General features: G+C 45.3%; 1 protein-coding gene across 1 annotated transcript in view; it reads right to left on the reverse strand.

The window, feature by feature from the left end:
* The window catches only part of Armc2 (armadillo repeat containing 2), a 103,305-nt gene that overhangs the window by 23,003 nt on the left and 65,269 nt on the right, over window positions 1-15,033 (reverse strand). Inside the window, exon 11 of the mRNA XM_038340847.1 lies at window positions 13,961-14,060. Within this exon, the coding sequence (XP_038196775.1) occupies window positions 13,961-14,060 (100 nt within the window). The remainder of the gene's footprint in view (window positions 1-13,960; window positions 14,061-15,033) is intronic.

The following is a 15,033-nucleotide window of genomic DNA, read 5'->3' on the forward strand; positions in this document are numbered from 1 at the left end:
CAGGGCCACAGCAGAATTTTGCTGTGCTGGGCTCCTTGGCGAGCCACAGGTGTGAAGGCGTTTGGGTTCTCTGCTGAGTCGGGAAGAGCTGGTCCCACAAGGATGGGCAGCAAGAGTTGGAAGGAGTGAGCAAGCACGGGCCCACTGTGCCTGCAGGGTCAGGGTGCAGAACAAGGGCCAGACTGAACAAGGAGCAAGCCCAGCCAAATGCTCTCCAGGCCCCCACTGGAAATGCTGGAAATGCGCCTGCAGAGAGACCGGGAAGGCAGCCAAAGGGCACACTCCTGCCAGGGAGGAGGCAGAGAGCCAGGGGGAGCAAGTTGCCACACAAAGACACCAGGGGAAGGGGTGGAGGCACCTTCCTAACCAATCCTCCACAACTGCAAAGAGGCTGGGGGTAGGGGAAGTGGGCTATCTCTGCGCTGCTGAATGCCTGGGTAGCAACGGAGCTGGATAAGTGGGAAGGCTTTGGCTTCCAGCCCCCATCTCCAGCCATTCCAGGCCTCTCTTCCCACAACACAATGCCCACGCTGTCCAAATCAGGGCTCACCCTGGTTGGAGGGACCTCTTACGAGTCTAAATGGAACTACAGGGAACAAGAGGCTGACTTTAAACAGCTCAAACAACGACCAGTCTGGTGATTGCCAACAGAGTTTGCAAAACTCCATCGGTGATCCTGCATCTGCTAGTTCTGCTTAAAAAAGAAAAAAGAAAGTCACCCCATTTAAAAGTACAAAGAGCCAGAGGGATAGTGGATTAAGGTGACTAAATACTAATGTAGACGAGGGCTATCCTCTCGGAGCTGTGCATGACCTTTGTCACAGGCGGTCACCCTTATGTAAGTCCTATTCCAGGCGTTTTACCAGATCTCCTGCCCAGCAGATATTTACAGAAGAAATGGGGAAAATCCCTTCATGTTCTTCCAAAAATCAAACCCACGCGTATTTTGCTGAGCTTCTAAATGTAGTAGCACTGACATCAGAGGCGCCTCGGAAACCAGGCCTGCTTCAGCAACACGGCTTGCTCCTTTTCCCTTTATTAAGCCCATCTGTTTGCACATTTGGTTTGTACCAAATGCAATTTACACCATAAAGCAGACAATATGTGCCTATTTCTTAAGGGAGATTTGTCATTTAATTGGACCTTGATAGGAATTCTTACCTAACTGGAAAGCGTGGCTTTCAATCCGACTGATGGCAACTCTGTTTCTGTCTGTCTGTCTTGTGCCCACTGAGACCTGATGGTGTCTCAGAGCTTGAACAGGCTAATTACACATCTCTAAGTTGAAGTACTTCCCTTGTCCCTGTGGAAGTCCATGCTGAAGGCTTGGGGGAGAGCTTTTGTAGAGATGGTTGAACCAGATGCCCCCAGGGGTAGACCATAACCATCAACTGCAGACCGCGCCCGCTTCATCCAAGGCTGGGTATAAGATGTGCCATCAACAGGAATAAAAACACAACCCTCACACATGTCTGTTTCAAAGATGGGCCTATACCTTGCTCTCCCGAAAGGGAAAATCGGCATAAACACTGGATTGTTTTAATGACAGCAGGGTCTTGTTTCCTTCACAAGTCAACAAGTGGAGGCTGTGTGGCTGACTCCATGTACCCTCCCCTGGGCAGGTCATTCTCAGGGTCCCAAGGGCCCTCCTCTCATCCCTCCTGAGTGGGCTACTCTGATTGGTACTGCATGCCTGCCAAGGATGGCAGCTGGTCCCAGGACAACTTGTTTTGACAAAAGTCTGGCAGAGAAAATTGGAAGAGTCGTCTAACATAACACAATATAACATAACATAACATCTTGTTTTCCTGAAGAAACTGTCTCTAGCTGGGGATAAGCTCCATGCTGAAGCACTTGTTTAACATGCCCCCTCCCCCGGTACACACACAGGGAGCAAACAGACCAGAAACTGTCAGCTGCCCATGCAAAGGCAAATAAGACAATCTCAGCATTTTCTGGAGATGCTCACTTGGCTGGCTCGCCACTTGCTTCCTACTTTGGCACACTCACGTATGTCAGAATGATCTGAGGAAGCCTTTGCAGACCTCTGGAGGTCTACCTAAAAGTCTCTGTGCACCCACTGAAGAATGTGTGGTAGGGAGTGACCCCCCCCCACCCGCAACCATTCATGCTGCATGTTCTCCAAGCCCCTGCAGGAGTTCCTTAGAAATGGGAACTTGTGTCTCCTCAGACCTCAATCAGAACTACCCAAGGTGGGGCCCAGAAACCTGCATTTCCAAAGCTCCCCAAGAGAGCCATTCCAAGAATAAAGCAAGCGTGGAGCCTGGGATTAAGCTGAGGAACCACTGAACACTTCTCAGCTTTAACCCCTACAGCATCGCTTTACAAAAACATATGCACTCACACGCCTATTAAATCATTCTCACAGCACAGACGTATAGGAATTACAAGTGAAATCCAGCTGGGCCGTGGTGGCGCAGGCCTTTAATCCCAGTACTCCAGAGGCGGAGGCAGAGGAAGGCAGATCTCTGAGTAAACAACACAAGACATGAAATCCTACCTCTTCTTTAACTTGCAGTACACTTAGAACCTGTTCTGAAGGATGAGCTCAGACTTAGCAATCGGGCAAACACTTGCTTTTGGGACTTTCTCATATAATTTCTCTTATTTCCCTTTAACCAGAACAACAGCAGACGCGGAAGAGGTATTTTAGATCTCCCAACAGAAGTGAGCCCCAGTTCTAAACAGGATTTCCCTCTCAGTGTGCTGTGGAAGTGGCTGGCAGCAGCTTCGGGCACAGCTCCCTGCCCCCTTGCCCTCCACCCCCGTGTGTGCAGGTGACATTCGTCAGCATGAAGCTTCTTTTTGGTGGTGGTGAGGGGTTGTCCAGGGGACTCTCTCTGTAGCTCAGGCTGGTATCTAACTCATGATCCTCCTACCTCAGTTTCCCTAGTGCTAGGACTAGAGGTGTGTGTTTTGGTTTTCAGACTGTATGGTCTTTTAAATCATAACACACACTTGTAATTCCAACACTCTGGAGGGACAGGTAGGAAGATTACCTGCTCAATGCCAGCCTGGTGGGTTCCATGCTATCGAGGCTACATAGAAAGATCACGTATCAAAAAAAAAGACTTAAGCCATGAGGTGGTGGCCCATGTTTTTAATCCTCAGCACTCAGGAGGCAGAGGCAGGCCAACCTGGTCTGTAGAAAGAGTTCTAGAACAGCCAGAGAAACCCTGTCTCAAACAATAACAAAAAAAGTAAATAAACAAATAAATAAAAAAGTAAGAAAAGAAAAAGAAAAAAGATTTAAAAGCACACACAGCTAGAACAGTTATCTTGATCCATTTTAGCATGGCTCTTGGCGACAAGCCACATCGTAGCCAGCAGTGCAGAGTGCTTCGGAAGCACAGGCGACAGGCACGCAGGGCGTTCTCAGAGCAGCTACCAAGGATTAGCTAACTGTGTGTGTGTCACAGAGAATACAGTCCTGTCCAGTCAGATGAGGGGTGCAGATAAGAAATGGACACGGACGACAAGGGCCTGGAGCTTGGCTGTCCCTGGTTCTCCCTGCTGCTTCTGAGGACAGGACTGACGCAGCACCGTTCTCACACTGGACAGCCCCTCTCCCCTGCGTCACTCCCCAGGCCCACTGCGGGTCCCTTCCTTCATTTTATTCAACGTTAATTTTTAAATTACTTTATTGTGTGTGTATGGGTGTGTGTGCCTGGTGTCTGTAAAGACCAGGAGAGGGCAGGCATCAAATCCCCTGAACCCGGAGCTAACAGACACTTATAAGCCGCTAGGTGAATGCTGGGATCCAACCCAGGTCCTCTGCAAGAGCAGTCAGTGCTCGGAACCACTGAGCCATCTCTCCAGACCCTCAATATTAGTTTTTCAATATGCAAGAAAATTCCTAATTATATTGGGCCAATTAATACTAAATTATAAGTTGTCTAAATTCATGCTGTTGGGACAGCACAAAGATCCATCCTGAAGGAAATGAAGACTGCGCATAATTTCTGATGAATCCCTTTTCACTTGATGTCTTCACGAATTTGGATTAGAATTCTTCATAGGTTAAATTAACATTTGTTTTCTTTTTCTTTTTCAAGACAGTTATTTAGACAGGGTTTCTCTGTGTAGCCCTGGCAATCTGGAATTCTCTCTGAAGACGAGGCTGGACTTGAACCCAGCAATCTGCCTCCATGGCCTCTGCTTGAGTTCCTGCCCTCACTGCTTTAGATGATGAACTGCTATGTGGAACTGTTGCTTTTGGTCATGGTCTTTCATCACAGCAATGGCAGGTTACCCTTACTTAACCCCTAGCGAAGACATGAGAACATACGAAGTTGTGGTTTGCTTCAACTTACTGGCAACGAGCTCAGGAAGCTTTTAAGTTTTATGATTTAACTGATTCAACCTAAAAAGCAATGTTTACAAGTGCATGTGATCATCACAAGACTGAAATACCGTATAAAAATAAAACTTGGATGCGCAACACAAGAGTCTCCCACAGGTTTTATTACATTTTATTTGTGTTGCTGGGGACAGACACTTGGGGCCTTTCCCACAGCAGACGAGAGCTCTACCACTTGGCCCTGCCCATTTCCAGTCCTCTTCTAAGTATTTTCTTGAGACGGGGGTCTCACTAAGTTGATAGCACTCTGCTGTGGCCCAGGCAGGCCTTGAACTTGCAATTCTCCTTGTTCAGCCTCTTGTAGTTGAGTACAATAGCCTTCAGTATAGGCCAGAGTCATCAGAACTCTCCCAGGCTGGGGTTTGTGATGGTCACTGGAACGCAGGGTTTAGGGACTAAGTTCTTTTGTATTTATTTGCTGTCAGCGTTTGATTCAGCACACTTAGTGATTACAGTGGCATATGCACGATTTCATCTTCTGTACCACATTGTACTTGGGTATCTACTGAGAAAGCAAGCTCTCCTTCAGTTATCGGACTGTTCATTTTAATGTATTATATATGTGTTCTGTTCCAATGAAGGTCAAAACTGCTTTCCCAAACCACAGGGTTTTTGGTTTTTTTGTTTGTTTGATTGGTTTTGATTTTGGTTTTTCAGAACAGAGTTTCTCTGTGTAACCCTGGCAGTACTGGAACTTACTTTGTACTAACTACAGTTTCCATCAGCACCAAGCATCACCTGGGGCTCTGTAAAGAAATAAGGGTCTCCTATCCAAATACTGATTAAGAGGAACGAATAGTGCTTAGCTTCTGAGATAAACAAGATCAGGCATAGTTGAAATATAAAATGTGGGTTTCTAGAACCCTCTGAAGGTTAATTAGATAAATTTCTTGGGAATGTCTGGTGGGGGCACCTGACATAGAACGAAACAAAACTTTAAGGTGTAGCAGACCATTTCTGACGGCAAAGCACTTGCTACCATCTCTGTTCACTAAGAGACCACAATACTTTCAAATATATTTCTACAACCCAGGTTAATCTTGCAGAAACAGCTCATACAACACTATAATCACAGTCAGTAGTGATTCTGCTTAAGCTGCCATGGGGCTGAGTTCCATTTTGAAGTTTAGACTCTCAAGAAACTGGTTTTATTATCAGGGGTGGGGTGGGAATTTGGTCCGGGCTGTTCCCTGGGGCCTGTGCTGATCTGAAGTAATTTTCAACCCACCCTTTCTGTTTTGCTGTTTTTATGTATGAGAAGAAGGGGCGGTTATTAGTATGTCCTCCTCCAAACCAGGAGGAGAACATAAATATTTAGGGAGATACTGGAGTATTAGAAAAAAAATATTTTGTAATACTTTACAGGTTCCAAAGCATCTCACAGACTCTAAACTCATTCTTTCCACACCCAGAGTCACCGGTGTGAACCTCTCTCTCTCTCTCTCTCTCTCTCTCTCTCTCTCTTTCTTTCTCTCTCTCTCTTTCTCTCTCTCTCACACACACACACACGCAGAAACACACAGAGACACATACATACACAGACACACACATACCACACACACCACACACACCACACACACAGACACACACACCACACACACGGACACATACATACACACATCACACACACACACCATACACATAGACACACATACAGACACATACATACCACACACACCACACACACAGACACACACAGACACACACACCACACACACAGACACAACACCACACACACAGATGCATACATACACAGACACACAAATACATACACACACCACACACACAGACACACACACCACACACACCACACACACAGACACATACATACACAGACACACAAATACATACACACACCACACACAGAGAGACATACACACATAGACACACAGACATCACACACAGACACAAACACACATAGGCACACAGATAACACACACACACACACACACACACACACACACACACACCACATCATGGCCTGTGTCTCCTGGGGAACTCCTGGAAGTGGGCGAGGCATCTGCATGAATGATATCCTTGGTACAAGAATTATGGGCACTTTGGTTAATGACTTGAGGAAGTAATTGAGATGCATAATTACTTCCTTGTAGCCTGACTACTCTCCCTGCTCTTTTAAAATATTTTGCCTTGGAGGAAAGTATAAATTAGGTATTTTTCTTACCAGAAAAAAAAAAGCTCAAAACTGTTACATTACAATACTCAGGTAAAGACATAATAAGGGATACTTGTGAAAAAATAAATTTCATTTTTATATTTATTTATTTCATTGTATGTGTATCAGTGTTTAGCTTACACATATGTCACCATCTATGTGCTTGGTGCCTGAGGAGGTCAGAAAGAAGCATGGGATCTCCTGGAACTGGAGCTATCGATGGTTGTGAGCCACCATGTGGGTACTGGAAATTTACCCTGGGTTTTCTGTAAGAACAGGAACTCTTAACAACTGAGTCATCTCTCTAGTCCCACAGATACATTTTCAAAAGCTAAAAACAAAGTAAAAATTATTTCTCAGCTGGGTGTGGTGGAGTACACCTGCAATGTGGAGGCAGAATGATCAGGAGTTCCAGGTAATCCTGGCTGCCCAGTAAGTTGAAGGCCAGCCTAAGCTATATGAGACCTTATCTCAAGCTCTGCCCTACCCCCCACACCTTATTTATCTCATTAATGAGGAAGCCAATGAGATAATGAAGTTGTTTCTAGGAGCAATTGAAGACCTGAGCATTTATAAGCATTTAAAAAGATATTAGTGCTAAACATGGTAGTGCACACTTCTAGTTCCAGCACTCGGGAGGAGTAAGATCATCAGGAGCACAGCAAGTTCAAGGTCAACACAACAACCACAGCTGATGTATAATTCTACTCTGTATGTTGTGAATATTACCATTGGTTAATAAGAGAGCTGCTCTGGCCTATGGAAGAACTAGGTGGGAAAACTAAACTGAATGCAGGGAGAAAGAAGGCGTAGTCCGGCAGTTGCCATGTAGCTGCTGAAGGAGAAAGATGCCAGGACCTTACCAGTAGGCCACAACTCTATGGTAATACATAGATTAATAGAAATGGGTTAATTAAAGATGTAAGAACTAACTAGAAATACATCTGAACCATCGGCCAGTGTTGCAATTAATATAGTTTCTGTGTGATTATTTGGGTCTAGACAGCCGGAAAACAAATAAGTAGTCTCTGTTTACAAACAACAAACAAAAAACAAAGCAAGAATATTACAATAAGATTTTGGGGCTAGAAACTATGGTGGTTTGAATGAGAATAACCCTCATATGTATATATTTTAAACATTTGGTCCCCACTTGAAAGAATTTTTTGGGAAGGAATGGTAGTTTGAAAGAAAATAGCCACACAGGAAGTAACTATTAAGAGGTGTTGCGGGATATTTGACCACACTGTGTGTAAATGTGTTGCTGTTTCACCTTGGCTGCCTAGGCATCTTTTGATTGGTTTAATAAAGAGCTAAACAGCCAATAGCTAGGCAGGTGAGGATAAACAGGACTTCTGGGCAGAGATAGGAACTCTGGGAAGAATCTGAGGCATGGGACTCGCCAACGAATGAGACACGGAGGGAGTCAGGCATACAGTAGAGAGGAGGTAACAAGCCGTGTGGCAGAATGTAGATTAATATAAATGGTTTAATTTAAAAAATTAAAAGAGCTAGTTGGGGCCAAGCCTAAGCTAAGGCCAGTCTTTCATAATTAATAAGAAGTCTCTGTGTCATTATTTGGGAGCTGGTGGTTCAAAGAAAGACCGGGCTCTAAGGAGGTGTGGCTTTGTTGGAGTAGGTCATGGCCTTTTGGGAGGAAGTGTGTCACTGTGGGGGTGGGCTTTTGGTGTGGGAAGTCCTTCTGTATATGTGCTACTTTTATTGGTTATTGAATAAAGAAGCTTTCGGCCAATGGCTTAACAGAACATAGTCAGGCTGGAAAAGATATATACTGAGAATAGGTGGAGTCAGGGAGATGCCATGGAGCTGCCAGAGGAGAAAAATGCAAGCTGTTAGCTGGAACCTTGCCAGTAGGCCACAAGCCTCATGGTAAAATATAAAATAATAGAAATGGGTTAACCAAAGATATAGGAGCTAGCTAGTAATTGATTAGCCAAGCGGTGATTATTTCAGGAATCTGGGTGGCCTGGAAATGAACAAGTGGCCTCCAACCACAAGTTTTGAGGTCTCCCATGCTCAAACTATGCTTAGGGTGACACACAGTTACTTCTACAGCCTTTGGATGAAGATGTGAAACCCTCAGCTCCTTCTCCAGCACTGTGTCTGCCTGCATGTCACCAAGTCCCATCACGAAGATAATGGACTAAACCTCTGAAACTGTAAGCCAGCCCCAATTAAATGTTTTCCTGCAGTCATGGTGCCTCTGCAGTAATAGAAACCCTAACTAAGACAGGAGTAGGAGGCATGGCCTTGTTAGGGAAGGTATGTCACTGGGGGTGGGCTTTGAGGTTTGTGCCTCTCTCTACCTCCTGCTTATGGATTAAAATGTGAGGTCTTTAGCTGGTTCTGCCATCATACCTCCAGTCTGCCATGATGGAGTCTAACCCTCTGAAACTGGAAGCCCAAATTAAATGCTTTCTTTTATATGTGGCTTTAGAAAGTAACTGAAATACTTTTTACACCAGAAAAACAGCTTATAAGGTAATGGACCCGTAATTGTTGCCGTGACCCTGTCTACCATCTTAGACACCTACAAGTTAGGTGCAACTTCACAATGGCTAGGCTTCAGTCAGTCAACAGCCAATTCAAAGTGAGACGGCTCTGCTCAAGACTGAGGCCATTGTCAAGCCGTGCTTTCTCCCCGCACACCTTACTGGTGAGCTTTGAAATACTTTAGCTTTTCCTGAGGTAAGACGAGTTCATCCATGGCGCAATGCACAAGCGTTGAAGCACTGCACACCGTGGAGTTCCACTGAACTCTGGGAAGTCATTTCTCTGGCTTAAGGTGGGTAGTGAAGGGAAACCCATGAAAGGCCAGTGGGTGAGGCACAGGGCAACAGGCCTGCAGTTGTCGTCTTCCCGGGTGAGGGCACAGGCTCTGTCAGTCGGAGCACAGGCGGTACCGCTCCCGGGCTCCCACTCTCACCACGTCACTGTTCGCTCTGCAATAGTGTCTTCCCTTTGTTGGTCAGTTCCTGTTCCACCTTGTCTGAAGGTCCGAGAGTTTGAGCTGATTTCTGCTCTTTCAAAGTTGCTGCCAAAGGTGTGGTGTGGCACAAAACAAGATATTCTGACCTAGGGTGTGGTTACTCGCTGTTTTGGACATTAGGATGGCCCATAGAGGTAGATTTGTTCTACTCTGACTGAAGGTCAGAGAATTCAAGCATACTTCTGCTCCTTCTTTTGAAATAGGAGGTTTGACATAGGGAGTGGCTGCCTTCAGGATACTTGGTCTAGGGTAGGTTCACTGCCCCAGACATCAACTGTTCAAGCTAAGGGCTTGATGTCCCAAGTACTGGAGTAAGTACCTGTTCTGGTTGTCCTTTGGATCATGTTAAAGCAGGCTTTTACTTTTTTCTCGCCTTTTGTATTGGGGTATAAAAGTGTATGCAAAATTAAATATGGACAAACTCAGAATTCAAAACTCGAAATTCAGTATTTAATATCCACTAAGTTGCCCTCCCAGTACATCCTGTCTCTGTGTTTCTTTCTTATCTCTGTTCCTCCTACCTAACGTTTCTAAGCCTCAGGCCCCTGCCTTGGAACATATGAATCCGCCGTGGCTAGGGCTGCAGTAGGAGTCACCCCAAAAGTGTGGCTTTGGACATATGGCAGCTGCACATGGCACAAACCACAACATGGATATAGTTCAGGGTCATGTGTATATATGTGTGTGTGTCTGTGGTGTATGTGTGTGTGTGTTATGTGTGTGTGGTGTATGTGTGTGAGTGTGTGGTATGTGTGTGTATGAGTGTGTATGTGGTATTTGTGTGAGTGTATGTGGTGGGTGTGTATGGTGGGTGTGAATGTGTGTGGTACGTATGTGTGTCTGTGAGAGAATATGTGTGTGGTGTATATGTATGAATATGTGGTATGGGTGTGTATGAGTGTGTGTGGAATGTGTGTGTGTGAGTTTGTGGTATATGTACATGGTGTATGTATGGATGGATGTCTGTGAGAGAATGTGTGAGTTGTGTGTGTGTGGCATGGTGGTGAGTGTGTGTATGCATGTTCACAAGTGTGTGCGAATGTACAGGCGCATGTGTGGGCATACATGTGAAGGCTAGAGGGTGACATCCACCATGTTCCTCAATGACTCTCCGCCTTATATACCGAGGCAGGGTCTCTCACTTGAACTCAGAGGTCACCAATTTGGCTAGTCCAGGTAACCAGATTCACCTCAGGGATTCCTGTACTGGAACTGCGGGGCCACCATGCCACTGGCTGGCTTTTATGTGGGTACTGGAGGAGCCCCAGTTCTGGCGATTGTGCGGCAAGCTCATTCTCTTATGAGCCATCATGTCCCCAGCCCGTGAAAACCTTAACACAAGGCCCAAAGGGAACTTCTCCAGCTAAGCCATCTAGGCCGCACATCCAAAGCTCTGCAGTAGCCATAACAACGATGGTAGAGTAAAGTTACAAAGACCACAAAATTCAATCACAAGACAAAGTGTAGAAGACTCTTCTAACTATAACACCTAAAAATGTTCTTTCCAGGCTATTAAAAAAAACGTATTTTCTCTTTTCTTTTTCCTTAAAAAAGAAACTCCTGGGGCTTAGAAGATGGCTCCGAGGATAACCTGCTCGCTGCGCAGGAACGACCTCAGGTTCCCTAAGTTCAGATCCCAGCACACACACACAGACAGCTGCATGAGGCGGCACACGCCTGTAATTCCAGCACTGGAGAGATCTGGGTGGTGCCATGCTGGCAACCAGCCTGGCCAATCAGTGAGCTCTAGCTTCTGTGAATTCTCCTGTCTCAAAAGGTAAGGTGGCCAGTAGGAGAGGAGGATGGCCAATCCTGACCTTTGGCCTCCTTAGGCACATATGTGGGAGTGCATTTTTCACTCTCCAAAATACAGCCCTCAGACTCCCTCAAATGCAAAAGAAAAAAGTCCAAGATAACAAGGTTTATCCTTGGATTAATTCATTGTCAAAAGGTTACAGTCAGGCCGGGCGGTGGTGGCGCACGCCTTTAATCCCAGCACTTGGGAGGCAGAGGCAGGCAGATCTCTGTGAGTTCAAGACCAGCCTGGTCTACAAGAGCTAGTTCCAGGACAGGCTCTAGAAACTACAGGAAAACCCTGTCTCGAAAAACCAAAAAAAAAAAAAAAACCAAAAAAAAAAAAAAGATTACAGTCAGATTACAAAGATAATCTCATTTATAAAATCTAAATTAAGAAATGCTTGATGCTGGGTGGTGGCGGTGTACACATTTAATCCCAGAACATGGGAGGCAGAGGCAGGTGGATCTCAGTGAGTTTGAGGCCAGCCTGGTCTACAAAGCTAGCTCCAGGACAGCCAGGGCTACACAGAGAAATCTTGTCTCGAAAAAAACCAACCAAACAAATAAATTTTTAAAAAAAAGAAAGAAAGAAAAGGGAAGGAAGGAAGGGAGAGAGGGAGGGAGGGAGGGAGGGAGGGAGGGATAAAGGAGTGCTCAGTGGACAAGTGAACAGCAGGCTGTGAAAGCTTTAAAGTAGACTAAGCAAGTTCACTTATTGTGGGAAATGAGAAACTCTCTTATCTTGAAGTCTTTTAAAGGACACAGTTTGTAGAAAATGTAAAGCACTCATGTGAAGGGCTTGCAGCTTAGATACTCAGAGGAAAACTCACGTGCAGCTCAGAGTATTGTGGCACATGCCTGTAATTCCAGCACTTGGGGGGCTGAGGCAGGAGAATCTCAAGGACGGGTCAGCCTGGATTCCGAAGTGAGGCCAGGCCAGCCTGGGCTACCAGCAAGGCTCTGCCTGCCTCTGCTGTCTGCCCTCTGCCATCTGTTTCCTGTCCCACTGACTTCTGCCCCGTCTCTCTTATATGTGTACATACACAAATAAATATTTACAGATCATTTTTTGGCATAAGAACTTACCAGGACTCTCAGCAAGGTTTTATCTTTAAGTTGAAGCAATGACAGAAATTTCTCTATCACTAAAAGCACAATAATAAGTGGCTAAAAAATTGTAAGCTGACAAATGTAGTCCTTTTCCGCAGAAGTACTTGGCTGGAAAATTCAAATTCAGTTCCATTTGGTGGCAATAGGGTGTATGTTTTAAGGGTTTTGGGCCTGACATAAAGACAAAGTTTTGGATGAATGTCACCCAGGTTAACGTGTGACCTCAGCTACTGGCCTGAAGCTGCTGCAACTTAAGAGACTTTAAGAACTTGCTATAATGAAAATAAATATGTTTGAGTTTGTGTTTAAAACGTCTCTTTGGTCATTTACAAAGGTAAATAAAAGGAGACTCTATTTAACAGATAGTCGAAATGTTAGTATTTGTACCGAGTAGAAAAACCGTATCCGAGAAAAGTCATCTGTGAGGTTTGTCTTGTTAAGGCCGTCTCACATGTAACCCAGCTTGGCCTGTAACTACTTAAATTCCTCCCTCGCCTCTCAAGTACGGGATCACAGATGTGCCACCACATCTGGCCAAACTCATCCCTGAAAACAACTATACGGTCAGCAAGAATCCTCATTGGGTTATGGAACCCGAAGATTTACTGGGTCACGGAACTTGTTATCTAACATGATCTGATCTCAATTCCTGGTCCCATCTGGTAGAAAGGTGAGAAGTGTCCTCTCACCTCCACACATTGTGTGTGTGTGTGTGTGTGTGCGCGTGTAATAAATAAGTAAATGGATAAATGTAAGTTTGGGATGTAAAAAACATATTACACACCTTTCCTGATTCATTAAAGCTCCTGCTGCGCTGACCCAGGTTCAGTTCCCAGGACCCTCATCCGATGTCCTACAACTACCTATAACTCCAGTTCTAGGGGACCCAACACCTTCTTCTGGCTTCTTAGTGTCCCTGCATGCATGTGTTACACAGACACACACTCAGGCACACATATATACACATAAATAAATAAATCTTCAGTTGTTTTATCTTGAAATTCCATATTGTAAAATATAACAGGATCAAAGAATTAGTGAATTTAAAGGCTAAAAGACTATTCAAGCTACCTCCCATGTAGAGGATCCTAAACTTGCGCCTGCTCGTTAAATACCCCGTGGTTCTTGTAAAAATGCTGATGGGCAGGCCTTCTGCCCATCCTGAAATAGCCAGCGTCCTTCATACCCACACCAGGGCAACTCATGTAGGCACTGTGTAAATCCCCAAGATGAGTGGAACTCCTGCCGTCCACACCCTAGATCAGGAACTGCCCCTAACAACCATATCTCAGGGAGGCAGCTTCTGCCTTAGATTACTCTGTGTTTGAGCCTCACACATATCCACTGCCTCCTGGGGCTATTGTACCACTCATGGAAGCTTCTGGCAGGAACCAGCATGTTAAAAGCATAAACTCACGTAACATGGGCTTCCACAAGTACACCAGTACACAGGCATTGAGGACACCAAGGGAAGAAACGCACGACTGACCTGTTTCTCCTGGTATTTGTTCAACAGACTCAGAAACAAAGCGTAGCATCTGGAATAGCTGGCCAGGGCCACACAGCAGTCACGGTAAGAGGTCAGTTTGCTGTGGGTAAGGCCAAAGGGGAAAAGAAGAGTAAATTCTATCTTCTTTCATTCAAGTGCACATGGTAAAACTCTAAATGTGGACCATGCCAGCTCATGAAAACAAGTACAGAAATGCCTCAGATGGTCCAGAGAAATGGAGTGATTCACTGTCCAAAGACGTCAGTTAGATTACAAAGATAAAGTTTAGTTTACAAAGTCCAGAGGAAACGCAGAGAGACTTACTATCTGCTCTAGACACTGGGGGACAGAGTGAACTTTTTAAAGCCCCTTCCTTAGGGGGCTGAGGATCTAACTCTGTGGTAAACACTTGTCTAGCAGACATGAGCCTCTGGGTTTGCTTCCCAAAAGGGGCAGAGCGCTGGAGAGGGCAGCGTAGTGTCCGACTTTACTTTCTATTGCTGTGATAAACACCACGACCAAGAGCAACTTGGAGAGTGAAGGGTTAACAATTGGGCGCTGGAGAGGTGGCTCAGCTGTTAAGGGCACTCACTGCAGAGATGCAGGCTCAGTTTCCAGCACCCACAAGGTGGCTCAGCCTGTAATTCCAGTTCCAGTAGAGGAAGCAGCCTCTTCCGATCTCTGAGGGCACCAGGCACACACGTGGTATAGTACATACATGTAGGCATTCACAGGATACATATAATAAATCTTCACAAAAGCTAAAAAACTAATGACAATCAAGCTATTCGCAAGACAAACAAACAAACAAACAAAAACATAAAACATCAAACTAAACATGAAAACTAAACATCAAGCTAAACATGAAAAGCATTTTTTATAACCAAGAGGCCACATAATATGGAAGTAAAAGGTGTGAATTCTAGCCGGGGCGGTGGTGGCGCACCCCTTTAATTCCAGCACTTGGGAGGCAGAGGCTGGCAGATATCTGAGTTCAAGGACAGCCTGGTTTATTGAGTGAGTTCTACAGTCAGGGCTAGACAGAGAAATCCTGTCTCAATGGAGGAGTGGAG

The sequence above is a fragment of the Arvicola amphibius genome, chromosome 8 (genome assembly GCF_903992535.2).
Source record: "Arvicola amphibius chromosome 8, mArvAmp1.2, whole genome shotgun sequence".
Classification (NCBI taxonomy): domain Eukaryota; kingdom Metazoa; phylum Chordata; class Mammalia; order Rodentia; family Cricetidae; genus Arvicola; species Arvicola amphibius.